Genomic DNA, 16,360 nt, shown 5'->3' on the forward strand with positions numbered 1-16,360 from the left:
CCGGCACTGAAGACACATTCTGTTCACAACTCCTGTAATATTTAGATTTGTTGCATTAATATTTTTAAAGAAGTCAAGCCCAAACATTTCTTCTATGCGCCCCCACATGGCATTCAGAATAATTTTGTGATTGTGTAATATGAATTAAGCAGCAAAACCATCCTGTTTTTATCCATCTCAGGGGGCGGCCATTTTGCCGCTTGCTGTTGATTGAAAATGACATCACAGTCTCTCGGGAAAAAAAACGCCACGGCTCACTCGTTTTCTAGGTTTGGTCATGTAACGTTCGCAAGCCCTTGAGATGGATGAGAGTGGGCGCTTTGGCTATTGAACCCGTATTCCACAAACGCAATATTACGGTAATCAGAATGCCGTATAGACTGGTGTGGCCGCGTCTAATCGTTTTATGACATTTTAGTTTGGTGGTGTGCCGTGGGGTTTCACGTGTAAAATATGTGTCTTGGCTCAATAAAGGTTGGGAAAACACTGCTCTCCATGAAGGATGAATAGACTTGACGAAGCAGAGAGTAGTCGAAGATCTTCAGTTAAAGCACAGCTTAAGGGCATCAAAATGGAAACTGAGATGTCAGAAATCTCCTATTCAATTATCAGCTCTAGGATGTCAGATGGTAGGTATAATGCTCCTATCCTCAGGGTATTTTCACTCCGTTCTCTAGTAACTGCCATCAACTGAAACATCTTCTTTAAGAGTGAATGAGCAAATCCCGAGGTGTTCTAAATCCATGTAATTAAAGCAGAAGTCAACCCAAACATATTTTTTTCAAGAGTATGTTTCCAGCAGGCCCACTAGTTGAAACACGGCATTCTGATTAATTTTGCGTTTGTGGAATATAAATTATGCAGCAAAATGCATTTGTTTTTAGCCATCTCCGGGGCGGCCATTTTGTCCACTGTCGACTGAAAATGACATCACAACTGCTCACAACGACCAATCACGGTTGACCTGTTTTCTGAATCTGAACCGTGATTGGTCGTTGTGAGCTGCTGTGATGTCATTTTCAGTCGACAGAAGACAAAATGGCCGCCCCCGGAGATGGCTAAAAAAAATGGCTGAGCAGCTCAGGGCAACACTATACTCAAGTACAGTACAGCTCAGGGCAACACTATACTCAAGTACAGTACCTATATATAATAATTTAGTTATTTGTACCTAAGTAGATTTCTCGAGTATCTTTACTCGGTATTTGTACTTTGTTACCCTTTGATTAACAGCCTTTTCACGTCTATCTCTTCCCAAAACTTGTGAGGGCAGGTAAGGACGTCAGCGCGAGATCAAGTGGTAAACTGATACCGTCGCCTTCGGGTTTTTGTCGCCTTCGGGTTTTTGTCGCCTTCTATACCCCCCTTGGCCTTCATTTCTGCTGACACGACAATAATTTGCCCGTCACCCTGATGCTTCATTTTCCTCCAACGCGAATCCTTCTGATACATGATCTTATTCCCTTGAGGGAATCTGACTTTCTCCCATTCGAAGGAAAGAATTAAGTGTTTCACACAAGATAACATCAGAGTAATTTTTGGCCTACTTGGATTTGACATTCCTAATCTCTGAGCAGTTCTCCACTCGGAAAAAAAAACAAAACGAAAATCCTATGAAGGTGCAAGTGAAGATCCTCATCCAGATGTTTTCAATTCACCAACTTTCACATCTACCAGATGTGCAATGGAGCACATATGGTTTTTGCATTGGATGTGGTTGAATCCTGAATACTTGTGTGTATTTGTGTTTAGTCATCATTTCTCTGCAGGTTGTTCTACGTTCACGGCCTCTTCTTGGAACTCTTATCACGTCTTTGCTTTGTTTGTTTGTTTGTCCCAGCGTGACTTTGCAGCATTGGAAAAGTACAAGTCGGGTTAACCTTCTAGGGCAAGGTGGCAAAAGTATGACCCCTGTAAAATTGTACATTCAAATAGCTTGCTTCCTGTACATTTTAGGGTATGGCTATCAAAGACGTTTTTGCACGCCTCGGGGTGCTACACGTGCCTCCCAATTTTTGTAGCCCTCCGTCAAACCTCTGTCGGGGTTGCTACAGACACTTTTTTTTTTTGTACTGCTGTATGACAATGTTAAAATATCAAATTTTTTCGCCAGGCCCGATGTATGTGCAAAGCACCATGAGATTTTGCTCATGTTTAGGCCCTCAAAAATGTTAAGTTTAGTCGGACTCGCCGACGGACGTCCGTTTAAAAATAGAGGCGGACCGGCCTATAGACGGGTACCATTTTTTTCTCCGCGGAATTTTTTTTTTATTGGGATACTTTCCTTCTAAAATGTAAAACAAATTATTACTTTATTATGCATACGTACGAACAAAATTTGCCCACCAAAATATACAGTAATGGTACAGAGCCAGAACACAGGTTCGGTGTCTTTTATTTCACTTGAGTTTATTTGTAACAAATAAAACTTGTGTCAACAAAGAACAGAAATCCATACAGACCCGTGTGTGTGTTTTTTTTTCCCCATCCTCAAGCACACACTCCAAGAACCAATGTAAGAAAATAAAAAAAGCACTTGTTGACCCGGAGCAGAAAATGAAAAACAGACAAACAAACAAAAACTTTACATATACAGACCAGTTTGACGGCACTGATCCAAGCAACACACCATTATTTTCGTTTTTATACAATTTATAAATTCCAGTTTTTATCCATCTACATGATACATTGGGGAGGTTAAAATAGAACATTTTTATGGTGAAACTCATTTGTGGTGCAACAAAGCCACGAGGTGATGTATTGCACACAGTTCTGTGTCATAAACGGTGATTTCTGGTGCAATCTTTTTGTTATATCAACTCTGTATATCTGCTATAGTTCACTATTACTCTTCATCTTAATCATTTAAGAATTTCAATTTGTCTCTGTGTTCGGTGTTATTTACATATACACAACTGCGTGAAGCATTACAGGGTCCATGTTGAGCTAGTTCAAGTAAAACTTTTTTTTTTTTTTTTTTTTGAATTTTAGTTTTTTGGAGGGGGGTTGGGGGTGGGCTAACAGAGATAAGAGGATTTAGTGCATAGTACAAGAGAGAAAGTGCAAGTCTTCTTCCCATTACAGGTGCGACCAACGGGGCATCTCCAAAGTGGTACCATGCATACAAAAAAACAACACCAGGGAATGGCGTCATGAAGAGATCAACATGGAAAAGAGGAGGGCAGGACAAGGAACACCGTTGGCTGCGGAATTGACTCCTGTATGCGCAAATGTCGCCATTTTTCTTTTTTTTTTTTTCTCTCTTTAATTTGACAATAAAAATGCCTCTTCGGCTTTGATTGCCTCATATAGTGGCCAGATGGTGTTTATTCACTCACCCGCAGGTGCATGGGGGTTTTCAAATCCTATTATTTGTCATTTCCAATATTTTTTTCCACAGATAACGAGGGTTAATTATGTCAATCCTTTAAATGGGGTGCCTTGAGATACAAGTGACATTTTTTTCACATACAAGCCGTCATCCGGCTGTTATTATTATTATTATTATTTTTTTTTTGCTTTAACTTGCGAGTATAAACTTTAGACGAGTGCTGCGCATTGGCAGTGAAGTGAACTTTGCTAAGCGGCGAAGAGGCCTCAAGCTGTTTAATGCCACACCCACGTCAAGTTTACTGTTAATCCAACCATAAAACAAAGAGAGTAATACTTTTTACATCAAAGTGACTTTGCCTTAGGAGCGCCTCTGTTAGCTTAACACATAATGGAAAATGTCATTGACATGCTAACGGTTAGCATCAATAGTTTTAGAATGGCCTGTTTAGCAATGGTGGCGCAACACATGTAGACAGATAATATAACAATACTCACAGGCACATATTCTTTATCCTCTACAAAATACGACTTATGAGAGCATCTTATTGAGTCACTTACAGCAGCAGTATAAGGAGTATTCTTCTTTTGTGTCTGCATGGACGTATTATACGGCATCCGGTGGCCACATTCTAAAAACAGTTGGGTTAAAAATAACAAAATTTGGGGTCAAAAATGGACCAACCCACAAATTAGGTCAATTTGACCCACCTTCTTGCATTGATTTGTACAAAAAAAGCCCAGTTTTTGGGGTTGTTTTGTACAAAACTACCCATTTTTGTGGTTGTTTTTGCAGAAAACATTCCCAGAAAGTTGGGTCAAATTGACTCAAGGAGTGGATCGGTCCTTTTTTGACTCAAAATTGTGTTATTTTTAACCCAACTGTTTTTCGAGTGCAAGATAGGCTCACCAGAAGGAGCAGGACAATAAACCGAATTGCCGCATTTAATCATCATGCGCAAGCCATTTTAACTCTTGACATTTAATCTAATTGTGTTGATACTCTATGTTTTTATAAAGTGCAACATGAGTTATTTTTCCTTATTAAAAACAAATGTTTGTGCGTCTGCTTTTTTTTTTTTTTTTTTTAAGGGAGGGCTGAATGGCATTTCCATTCATTTCGATGGCTCAATCGAGGTTACTCGTGTGGTCACGTAAAAATAATTAAACCAATATCTCAAGGCACCATTCTATTTTGGTATTAGTGGCCTTCATCTTGAATGGAATAAATCCAGGAAAACCGCCAAGAAAAACCTTGACGGGAAAATACAAAAGAGTCTACGTGGGGTGTAACGCAGGCTGCGATTAACGAAAGCGGAGGCCACTATTTGAGGAAACACCGTCATAGAAAGTCTGCCTTTATATCGCCGCAGTCATTTTTCTCACCGAAAATCATCATTTCATTCGTAGCTCATACTTTTGAAATCAACATTTGTTGTACTGCAGTTGAGTCTCGGTTGTGCTCATTTGTTCTCCTTCAAAGCGATATGACTGCATTCCTTTTAAAGTGATGTCGATGATGAGCCAGCCTACCGTAGAAAAACAACAGAATACACCAGCAATTTTCACATAGTGGAACATAAAATTATACACATTCTCGCTCTCTCTCTGTCTCTCTCTCTCACACACACACACACACACACACGACACAAACATACATAAGTGTGCATACGTAAAATACACAAGAACCCTTAAACGTAACTTTATCAAAATAGGCGTGTAATATAAGGCACTAGAAATCTAAACTTAAAACTATTCATTGGGAGTTGCAATCATTTGTTAGTTTCCCGGGTTACCGTGACGACGACATGGTCTACTTGGGGTGGCGGTGTGATACGAGGAATCGAATGCTTAACATCCTCGTGTCTGGGACATGATGCACCATCGTTAGTATTTTCTCTTCATCATCATCATCATCATCATCATGGCATGTGACTGCAGTAAATAAGTGGACATAAAAATATATATAATACATCTACTTATTGCACACGGAATCAGACAGTCACACGAGTCAGTGGTGAGCATTCCGGTGAGAACGTCGTCTCGACACATTTCCACAATTGTTGTTCTAAAATCTAGGTGAAGTTTTTCATTTAAATTTAAATTTAAAGTTGTTCATATACAACCCCCCAACCCCCCCCAAAAAAAAAAAGTGCACACTCGACGGACTCTCTCCGTCTGTTTACACGCCAAATTGTGAATTTGATGCTTCGGCTTCAAAACCAAACCAGCCATTTTCTATAGTGTTCGTTCACATTAGGGTTGTGGGTGATCTGGAGCCTATCCCGGTTGATTTTGGGAAAGAGGTGAGTTACACCCTCGACTGGTTGCCAGCAAATAGCAGCCCATCCGTAACCTTGGACCCAAAATACTACTAAACCCCAACCCGAAACCATAACCCTAGGTCCTGCACCTTATCCCTGACAATAGGGATGTAACGATTCACTCAAGCCCCGATTCTATTCCATTAATCAATTCCCGAATTTTGATTCGATTCGATTTAAAAAAAAAATGCTACCATGCTTGTTTCTGTGCACTAGTGCGGTTCTGCAGCCATCCACAAACGCAATACGCAATGATGTTTGGCGTAAAATCTTAATTTGATCTACACATTTAAAATGTGCTGTGTGGAATGAAAAAAACGTTTCAAGACATCATTTCTAGATTAATTTAATCAACTTGATTTTCGATTAATCGGGGCGAATCGATTTTAGATTAAACGCTACATCCCTACCTGACAATAAATCAGAAATAACATAATCCAGTGCCCTAATCCTGAACCTAACTGGACGCTCTAATCCCGAAATGTAACCCTTATCCCGAACCCTAAAGTTAAATCATCAAGTATTGGGCAGGCAAAGACTTCATTGATTTGCTCATGCAAATAAAAGTGATTATAGAACAGTTAACGGTGGAACTTTTCTGAGAAACTGCAAAGCCCCGCGACTTCTGATTGTATTTCTTTGAATAAAAATATTTGAAAACATAAAAAAATGCACGAGAAACAGAAAGTATAAAAAACAAATGGGTGACTGTAGCTTTAGAGAGCCCACTTTTTTTTTTTTTTTTTTTTTTAATGAGTCACAAGTTGCTATTTTGTTTGTGGCGGCGGTGCTTTTTAAACCTCTCACAATTTCCTTATCTTAAACTGTGAGGAAGTAAGTTGAACTGGTGCTTTTTTTTTTTTTATTACTATGTGATTGAAATGTCCTCTTTGTTTATAGGAAACAATAGTCTGCTTCTCTAAAAACAACAACAAAAAAAGGGGGGCGGGGGGGAACACTTCTTGGTGTCCATTGCGGGTCTGTGTATCATTAATACTGTGTGCTCGGTGAGTTTCCACTCTCCTGTTGGCAATTCTCCCGTGCTCCAAAGTCCCACTTTGTGTCCGTTCACGAGACGTCCATATGATGGATGCCTTCGAGTTCGTCTAAAGATAGAAAAATCAAACGTCCTGTGACAGTCTATCAATCAAGGTTGGTGATGCTACACTGGTGGTGGATGAGGTGAACAGTTCCACACCCGAACAATGTAAAGCAACCCGGTTGCCTCGGAAAATAGCACTGACTGAAACGAAACAGAGACAACGGAGATTCTGATCAAGTATCGGAGCCAGTTGCTTCTTCGGACTGACCGATGGGCGTGTTTGGGTCAAAGGGCGGGCGGAGACCCCTTTGTCAAGCAGGTTGCTATGGCTCAGTTAGAGGTGCTCTTTGTGGGTACGCAGGACTCCCGCCGCTTCACTCTGCATGTTGGTGGCGCTCTCTTCACAGACACGTCGCCGCCTGGCGCGCTCATCCACAAGCCAGTGGATTCGGCGGGACGTGCCGCGATACATTTATGTTGCATAGTGATCAAAGCTTCCGAGATACTCCAGACTGGCGCGGTAGCAGAACTGGTACTGGTCCTGGAGGAGGCACAATGCGCCAATGAGAATTGCGAAAAAGAAAGCGAGAGAGAGAGAGAGAGAGAGAAAAAAGCGACACGTGGATGAGGGCTGACCTCCGTTTGAACGGTGGCAGGTCTCTGCGTGCGCAGCATCTTGACCGTTTGGAAGATGTCCACCACGCCCTCGTACCGCATCCTCTCCAGCACGATGCTCAGCGTGATGAACACGCCCGTCCGGCCCACTCCAGCACTGGTGGGAGACAAGTTTGCAGTTCAGTAAGGCCCCAGTGCGAGGTGGGAAAATGCGGGAATGCTTTCAGGACTTTTGGAAAATCTCCACATGGAAGGCAAAAGCAGGCCAGTTTTATTTACATGGCGCATTTTGTACACAACGTGCTTCGCACAACCAATAGCACGGCACCTAAAAAAACAAACAAACTGCTAAAGACATTCAAATAATGATGGAAATAACCTACGATGACAACACTAAAACACATTTACAAAAAAAAAAAGATTTAAAGGCATTTAAAAGCCAAGTAAAGAAATAAAAAAGTAGCTTTTTCGAATTACTGACAGTGAAACTGATTATAAATGCTTAAAGAGAGTTAATCCACTCATTTAGCCATCTCCGGGGGCGGCCATTTTGTCACTTCTGTCGACTGAAAATGACATCACAACTACTCCGGCGGCCAATCACAGCTCGCCTGTTTTCTAAAGCTGAGCCGTGATCGGTCGTTCCCTGAGCCCTGGGCAGTTGTGATGTCATTTTCAGTCGACGGAAACCACAAAATGGCCGCCCCTAGAGATGGCTAAAAACGAGTGGATTAACTCTCATTCCACAAACGCAATATTTATCAGAATGCCTTGTTTCAACTAGTGGGCCAGCTGGGAACATATTCTTGAAAAAAATATATTTGGGTTGATTTCCCCTCTTTAAAGAGGAAGTCAGTATGGAAATATACTTGTAGGAATATCAACCAGACATTTTTATTTAATTGTTTTTACCTGCAGTGCACAGTAATTGGTCCGTCCTGGCCAAACTGTTCTTTAGTTTTATGTACTTGTCCAATGAAATCAATGAATCCCTCCCCTGACTTTGGCACTCCTTGTTCCGGCCAATCGGTGAACTGGAATTGACGAACAGTCCGCGATTGGCCATCCTGGAGGAAAGAAAGCACATGGCTTATTCCTCTCGGACCTTTAGGCGCTTCATTCGGCATGACTTACTCTGGCGTCGGTGACTTTGAATTCTCGGAGGATGTATTGGGGCATGTTGTACTCAGCCATGGGATCCACAACGAAGTACTGGTACCGAGCTGAGCGCTCTGCGGGCCAATACTGGTGACATTTCTCCTGCACGGGCACAACACGCAAAAGACTACATCACGTGTGCTGGACTCAGCATAACCCCTGGAGGGATTTCATTTTGTCTTGCCGTGGTATTTTGGTCAATATTCCTACAGTACAGGATATTACTTGACTTTCAAAGCGCTACCGTTTGCTGATCGGTTGGTCTTGCAACGTGTCTGAAATTTGTTGATGACAAATCAAATAGTTGGTTGTACCCACTTTTCTCAATACCGCAAACAACATTTATTCACAACAAACATCATTTTCCCCTCATTATTGAGTCCAAAGAAAAATGTGGACCCGATGAAATCAAATCAAGTGTGTCTCTCACTTAAAAAAGACAATAACAAGGCAATTAAAGATTCATTTTTGAACATTTTCCGAGCCATAATCCTTTGAGTCCATCTTTACCCAATTAAACAGGCAAAAGCAATAGCAGATGTCTTGCATGTCAAATAAAAAAAAGAGAAAAAAAACGTCGAAACTAATATAGGCATATAGGATTGTATATTATTCAAAACGGTATAGATTTCAAAATCAATAGCACCTTTTGGACTAACATATTACAGCTTGAGGAAAGTTGGCAGAAAAGAAAACGAAACAACATTAAGTTTAATGCGCATAACAGTGGTGGGAAAACCTTTGTGCTCAAGGACCATATCTAAAGTGAAAATCAACCGAAACACTTTTTTTTCAAGAATATGTTCCCAGCAGGCCCACTAGTTGAAACAACGTTCTGATTAATATTGCGTTCGTGGAATATGAGTTAAGTAACAAAATCCACCCGTTTTTAGCCATCTCTGGAGGCGGCCATTTTGTCACTTTCTGTCGACTGAAAATGACATCACAACTACTCAGGGCTCAAGTAACGACCAATCACGGCTCAGCTTCAGAAAACAGGTCAGCCGTGATTGGTCGTTACCCAAGCCCTTAGTAGTTGTGATGTCATTTTCAGTCAACAGAAGTAACAAAATGGCCGCCCCCAAGATGTCTAAAAACGGGTGGATTTTGCTGCTTAACTCATATTTTATATTAATGATATTGCCTTGTTTCAACTAGTGGGCCTGCATAGAACATATTCATGAAAAAAAATATGTTTGGGTTGACTTTCACTTTAAATTTGAAATCGTACAAATGGGGACAGTTCATTGATAGATAAAGTCAAAGTTAAAAATAGGTAGAATCCTTGCAACTCCAAAATCATCACATTTCAGGAAAAAAAAAAAAAAAAAAAGTCATTTTTTTTTTAGCCATAAACATTGCATCGCCGAAGGAAGCCAGCCATTTTCCTTTGGGTTTAGCTTGGTCAATAATTGGTGAAAACAACAGGCCCGACGTGACCAAAAGTACAGCCTTCAAATCTGAGTTTTTCACCTGAAAATAATCCGGGCAAACAAGACAACAAGGTCCTCGCTCTGACAAAGTGGATCAACCGGCACACGGCGGCGACTTTTTCGTCTTACCCGCCCCATCTCCCTCAGTTTGGTGAGCATGACAACGATGGTTGAGTTGTGCTCCCACAGCATCCTCCAGTAGTCCTCTGTGGTCTCCGCCAACGGGCCTTGTGTCGCTATGTAGGCCTTCTGTTGCCTGGGAGCACACTCGGTGTTACAAACAAGGACACAACTAAGTCACCCAAGAACATGCGCGTGGGCTGCGGCTGACCTGTAGCCGTCGATGAAGCTGGCGTTGATGTAGTCCGACCCCTCCACCCCTCTGATTGGCTGCAGGGGCACGCGCGTGGTCTCGTAGGGCATGATGTTGACGAGCCTGTTCTTGAACTTGTTGCATGGCAGGTTGGCGCTGACGAAGCGCGACGTGTGGGCCTTGGCACTGGCCAGACGCTGGCAAGGAAAAGGTGAACGTCATAGATGAGTTGCGGGCAAGGGCACGTTTCACAGCATCAGGAAATACATTTTCAAAATGTAATATATTCCAAGTCAACGTCTCCGGAGAGTCGTTCGTTGTGGTTCAATTGTTACTTCTGTGTTAGTCACCAAAACAGCAGAATTCTCAAGTACGGCATTTCCATTTGAGTATACTTTTTTGGATATCATTTTCTCATTTACGTGGCATCATATTTTGTGTGTTTACTCAATTCTTATCTGTTTATATGCTGACTTTGCAGTTGTGCATATCGTCGCTGTCCTGTGAAAAACACTTATCTCCAATTTTGGAAACTTTTAAAATTTTCACTTTAATGCGGTGTCTGTAACGCGGAAACATGATTCATGTAAAAATAAGAAAATGAAAAAAAAAAAAACGGCGATAAGTGTTTTTCACATGACAGCGACGATATATAGCATTTATATATGCGTACTCTTACACTTTGACATTCACATCTGCATATCGTCGCTGTCCAGTGGAAATCTCATATGGTCAAATTCACAAATTCATTTTTTCCCCACATTTTTTTTTGCTTTAGACCTTAAAGAAGATGTTTGTGAAGATGTTGTAGGGCGCTTTCAAAGGCTTTTCGCACGGTGGGGGCTTCACACGATCACGGACTTTGAAGTACTCGACTGCTGCCGGTTTCATGTTTGTCCTTATCTTAATCAATGCCAGCATTCAATTATTGATTAAATGTTTTTTTTTTTTAGGTAGGATTATGTTGATATAAGTCTGCAATAGCAATACAAGATATAATGCAACTTGAATGAAGCGGTGCCTGGGAACATAAACAAGCTGGCGTTTTTTGGGTATTTTTTTTTTCTTGTAAAGTTGTCATTTTGACAGTATGAGGATATAATATTTATTATTAACAAACAGTTGTACTATAGACTGTTGCTGTCATTCTGCTTGGCATCATTGCAGGGTACTGAAAATGTGCAAAAACATTGAATTCCTTTTTACACGATTATTCTTGTGTGTTGCAAATGTCCACTTTGCTACTGCAAAAATGGAATTTACCCATTGTGGGACTAATAAAGACCTACTCTATACAACAATTTCCCAAAACAAATTACAAGGATACATTTGTTGCATTTTCCACAAAATAAAATATTTCTAAAGTTTTATAGAAAGAAACAACAACAAAAAAGACCCTCTCTATTCAATATCACAAACTTGCGGCATAATGGGGAAAAAAAACAATTTAACTTACTACTGATTCTTAATATGTGAATACCATTCAGTGGTAGCGCTATATCGATTGATGCCTGTTTCGTCCAATAATGTAGCACCAGTGACTGAAAAGCCAAAAAGACAACCCATGAAGGCAGATGCGATTAAACAGAAAACAGTCACACTTTGATTAAAGTGCTGGCCTGACAGAGAAATTGAAAAAAAAAAAAACATTTGATAGGTTGCAAAAAGTGAAACCACACCAGACGGTCACCACAAGGTTAAGATGCAGTGTAACTCAGGTTTCTGAGATTGTTACAAGGAAAATCTTAAAAAAAAAAAAAAAAAAAAAAAGATATTAGCAAAGCCTGACATTACAGCGTACCAACAAAAAAAAACATCATTACTCCCAGCGCAAATACAACACGAGAAGAATGGAGGGAAAAGAACGGAAGGCCGAAAAGCAGCGCAGACAGAGCCTCACTGAAATGTCTCTTCGTGCAACTTTTCTGGCGCGGTGCACAAGCCAAATGAGAAAAATCCGATTTACTGGCCTGCCTCAGGGTATACATTCAGACAAGTGAATAAACAAGAGAATATTATGGGATGGGGGCATTGAAAGGCAATGGGAGGAGGCACACAAAAAAAGACAAATGAGAGAAACGGCAAGAGAATCCAAATTTGGGGGGGCAGAAAACCACAAGGCCCCGTGTTGTCTCACTGGACATGTGTGACCCTCAACTGATCCCGTAGCCCCGGAACACGCACACACGCGCACACACACACACACACACACACACACACAATTGTCTCACACTTGACCAATGCATGACGTCTCAAAACGAGGGAGAACAACAGAGACCAGGCGGAGGGAAACCACAGACTCCAGGGGGAATGAAACAATACTCCTCGCTTGGTAACAATACGGTCTCACAAAGTAAGCTTCCAATATTGGTGGCTATGGGAATGCTGTGGGAGAAACAGACCTATTTTATTTTCTTTAAGACGGAACAAAGCAGGAAAATCCCCCCCCGAAAAAAAAAAAGCCACAAGTTTAGATGCCGTTTATTTTGGTACTCTTTAGTCTGGTTTTGATCATCAACAATCAAGATGGTCTTATCAAGACAATCCGGGACAAACAGACCATTGTATATCCTGAAAACATGTCATTATTTTCAGCTTGTCCGGATAAAATCATGCCCAGTTGGCAACCAGAAGGAAAGATAATCCTCATGTGAAGTGAGGCTCCTTAACTTCAGTGGAACCCTGGTAAAGTTGAAACGTTGAGGGATTTGGATAGAAGTTTCGGGAAAAATACGCCCCGAAGTCACACAAAACTGCCGTCATGCGGGGAAGATTCCAGTTTTTGTAATTTCTTGAGAATAACATTCATCCAAAATTGAGAGGGTGTATTATACACGAGTACACGCAGAATGATGAAAATTCATCACGTTATATTGACGTTGACCAGTAAGTAGTGTTTGTGATGAGGTGTTTTTTAAGTCCAATATGATATGTAATGTATCATGTTACAAATTGATATTTAAAGTGGAAGTCAACCCAAACATATATATTTCTAAGAATATGTTTTATGCTAGCCCACTAGTTGAAACACAGCATTCTGACTAATATTCTGTTTGTGGAATGAGCAACAAAATCCACCCGTTTTTAGCCAACTCTGGGGGCGGCCATTTTGTCACTTCTGTCGACTGAAAATGACATCACGGATGCTCAGGTAACGACCAATCATGGCTCAGCGTCAGAAAACAAGTGAGCCGTCAATGGTCGTTGTCTGAGCACTGAGGTTCTGTGATGTCATTTTCAGGCGACAGAAGTGACAAAATGGCCGCCCCCTGAGATTGCTAAAAACGGATGGATTTTACTGCTTGATTCATATATCATATTAATCATATTGCCTTGTTTCAACTAGTGGGCCTGCGTAGAACATAGTCTTGAAAAAAATATGTTTGGGTTGACTTCCCTTTTTAATAACATAATTTCCTCTTCTCACCCAGAATCACGACAGCCTCGTGAGCGGATATGTGGGTCGGGTCAGGGGAACAAGTAAACTGCGTGAATAAAAATCGTGTCCTTACGCGATGTTGTGTTTTGTATAAAAGTCGATTCGAGAGCTGGCAAGAAGCATTTTCAAAAGCAAGTACTTTTCACCACACCGCCATTTATACAACGCTCCGTCGTCTTTGGAGACACTCGGCGCCTTCCCGTAACTTTTTTCTTCTTCCTTTTTGTTACGACAGCTCAGAAGCCGCAAGCTAGCGAGGTGTCTCATGACAATCAAAACCGTTAGCATGGTGAGAAAACCTCTTTTTACAAAACAAAAATAAACACTCTACGTCTGACATATTTACCATAAACATGTCTGACCACAAGAAACCCTAACGCATCAAATTGCAACCATTTAATTACTCAATTGTACTTCCCTGACATCAGCAGTGTACTTGCTGGAACAGAATTGTGTTCTTAGAGATTCACGCCGTCCATGTCAGATTTACAACTCCAGCGATGGAAAGTGTATTTCCATGTGTTCGTCCACGGTGCCCAGTAACACTGAGATGGAATCTGATGAATGAAGCAACCCAGCCACGTGTTTTCCATCAATACAAGACTGGAAAGACAGCTCGGAGGGCGCAGAGTTCATTGTCATTCCTCGGAGACTGCCGCTGCCAGGATAGGAATTCTGGGGCATCAATGGAGGAGATCGCTGAAACCGGCTTTATTTGAGTGGATGACGATTTGACCTTTTACTAAGAACTCAACTTCTGGGACAACATTACCTGTTGTTTTTTTTTTTTTTTTACATTGGCTCTCCACACTCGTCAGTAAAACCGTCTTTTCCTTTGAATCAAAAGGTGAAACCCCATAATCCTTTTCGATTTCGGCCATCCGTCTGAACTATATGAAGACTCTCGGAGCAGGGTTGCCTGGAACTAGCAGAGCCTCTAACTGCCTCAGGAAAGATGCTGTCAGAGAAAATCCACGCTCATGCGTACGTTTTGCCCTTGCGAAGATGTCTCCCCACGCAGATTTTCCAATAAAAAGCCACAATATGAAGAGTGGCTAGTTTGGTGACTAATCATTCCAAGGACAAAAGGCTTTTTCCTCTCATTAAAGTCATTTGACGTTCTCCATAATTTATTTTATGTTGCAATTTCTCAATTAGGCTTGGATATAAAGTTCAGGGATCATTAAGCTTCTGTCTGCGTGTGTCTTATTTAATTGTCGAAGTGCTTCACGAGTTATAACTATTAAAAGTAAGTTTAACTTCAAATTATAGGGGGCGCCGCAGTGCCAACGGGGAAGCAGCAGAGTCGTGGATTTCACTGCTCACCTTGAACTCCAGCTCCATGCCGGTGACATTGTCGCCAGGTTCTATCTGCGTCAGCCTCTGGATGTATGAATACAGGTTCCTGGCGGGGACCTCCGTGTTCCCGCAGGTCACGGCCTCCAGCAGCGCGTCGTAGATGAAGATATACTGGTCCTCCGTCTGGACCATGTAGTTCCTCTGGGAGCGCATAAGCGTAACGTGGCCGTAGATGTCCAACGTCTTCTCGTGCTTGATACGTTCCGCCATGGCGTCGATCACGATGAAGCAACCCGTCCGGCCCACTCCGGCGCTGAATGGGTAAAAGTTGAAGTTAGTTTCATGTCGCTTTAAACCCTCCAAATGTTCTAATAGTCCAGTAGTTTAGGGTTTGAATCTCGGCTCGGGCCCTCCTGTGTGGAACGCGTCTTCTCTCTGTGTTTGAGTGGGTTTTCTCTCTAGTTTACGCCAACGATGCAAAAAAGTCACATCAGGCAGCGGTGGGGGAGTTTACACGACTTGACTTCCATCTTGCTAAACCCAAGTAATCGACGTGCTTGAAATTTAGCGGGGACTTGCTTGATTTTGGCCACATGAACTTGGGACTTGATTGAAACTTGAAGGTTAAGACATCAAACTTCCCCCAAGTTCTGATGTCAGGTTAATTGAAAACTCGAAACTGTCAAACGGTGTGCATGTGAGAGTGATGGATTGTTTGTCTATATGTGTCCTTCGATTGGCTGGCAACCGGTATAGGGTGAACCACAGCTTCTGGCCCAATGTCAGCTAGGACAAGCTCCAGCTCACCGCCGCCGCTAATGAGGACGAGTGCTGTAGAAAATTGATGGGTATCATGAATCATTTACTATGGAAATGCTTTGAAGTGTTTGAGACCACCACCGCCTGATTCACCCCCTCCAATTTGACCCCCCTTTTTTGGTTACAAAGGAGTGATCTTTAAAACACATGCCTCTCTTTTTGTTAACGTACAGTACCGGGTACAGAAATGAGCCTATAAACGTCATGTGTCATAACTCATAACTTGGCCCAGTGCGAGTGCGTCCTTCATTCGCAATTTACACTATCCCCGTAGATCGAATCTGTGCCCACAGAGTGTCAAGAGAGGACGCATTGTATTTATTATCGCATGGATCTCTTGGACGTCCGTAATGTCAGGAGTTGTCCTGATTGCATCCTCCTGGGCAGCCTGGGGAAATCAGGAGCGTTGGCACGTGTGCGCAGTTTGAAGAATCCACAAATGTGGAACTTCCTCTGTCATGTTTGTCTCGCGGGAACATTTTTCATCAAGCCCAGAGTTAGGGCTAAGATGATGCTGAGTCGACTACTCCTATTGCCATTGGCACCGCTATTCCTAATTGTATACTGTACTCTATATCTCTGCCTCTA

At 41.8% G+C, this 16,360-nt stretch overlaps 1 protein-coding gene across 20 annotated transcripts in view; it reads right to left on the reverse strand.

The window, feature by feature from the left end:
* Positions 1–2,378: 2,378 nt before the first annotated feature.
* The window catches only part of LOC147146356 (receptor-type tyrosine-protein phosphatase delta-like), a 197,779-nt gene continuing 183,797 nt past the window's right edge, over positions 2,379–16,360 (reverse strand). For all 20 annotated transcript variants that reach the window (XM_086034659.1, XM_086034661.1, XM_086034658.1 and 17 more), the window contains 7 exons: positions 14,981–15,266; positions 10,234–10,412; positions 10,032–10,158; positions 8,446–8,571; positions 8,224–8,378; positions 7,333–7,468; positions 2,379–7,237 (listed from right to left, as the gene is read on the reverse strand). In XM_086034659.1, coding sequence (XP_085890785.1) covers positions 7,169–7,237; positions 7,333–7,468; positions 8,224–8,378; positions 8,446–8,571; positions 10,032–10,158; positions 10,234–10,412; positions 14,981–15,266 — 1,078 coding nt within the window. In that variant the 3' untranslated portion in view covers positions 2,379–7,168. The remainder of the gene's footprint in view (positions 7,238–7,332; positions 7,469–8,223; positions 8,379–8,445; positions 8,572–10,031; positions 10,159–10,233; positions 10,413–14,980; positions 15,267–16,360) is intronic.

The sequence above is a fragment of the Filicampus tigris genome, chromosome 6 (assembly GCF_054856515.1).
Source record: "Filicampus tigris isolate MCC_2025a chromosome 6, RoL_Ftig_1.0, whole genome shotgun sequence".
Lineage (NCBI taxonomy): Eukaryota > Metazoa > Chordata > Actinopteri > Syngnathiformes > Syngnathidae > Filicampus > Filicampus tigris.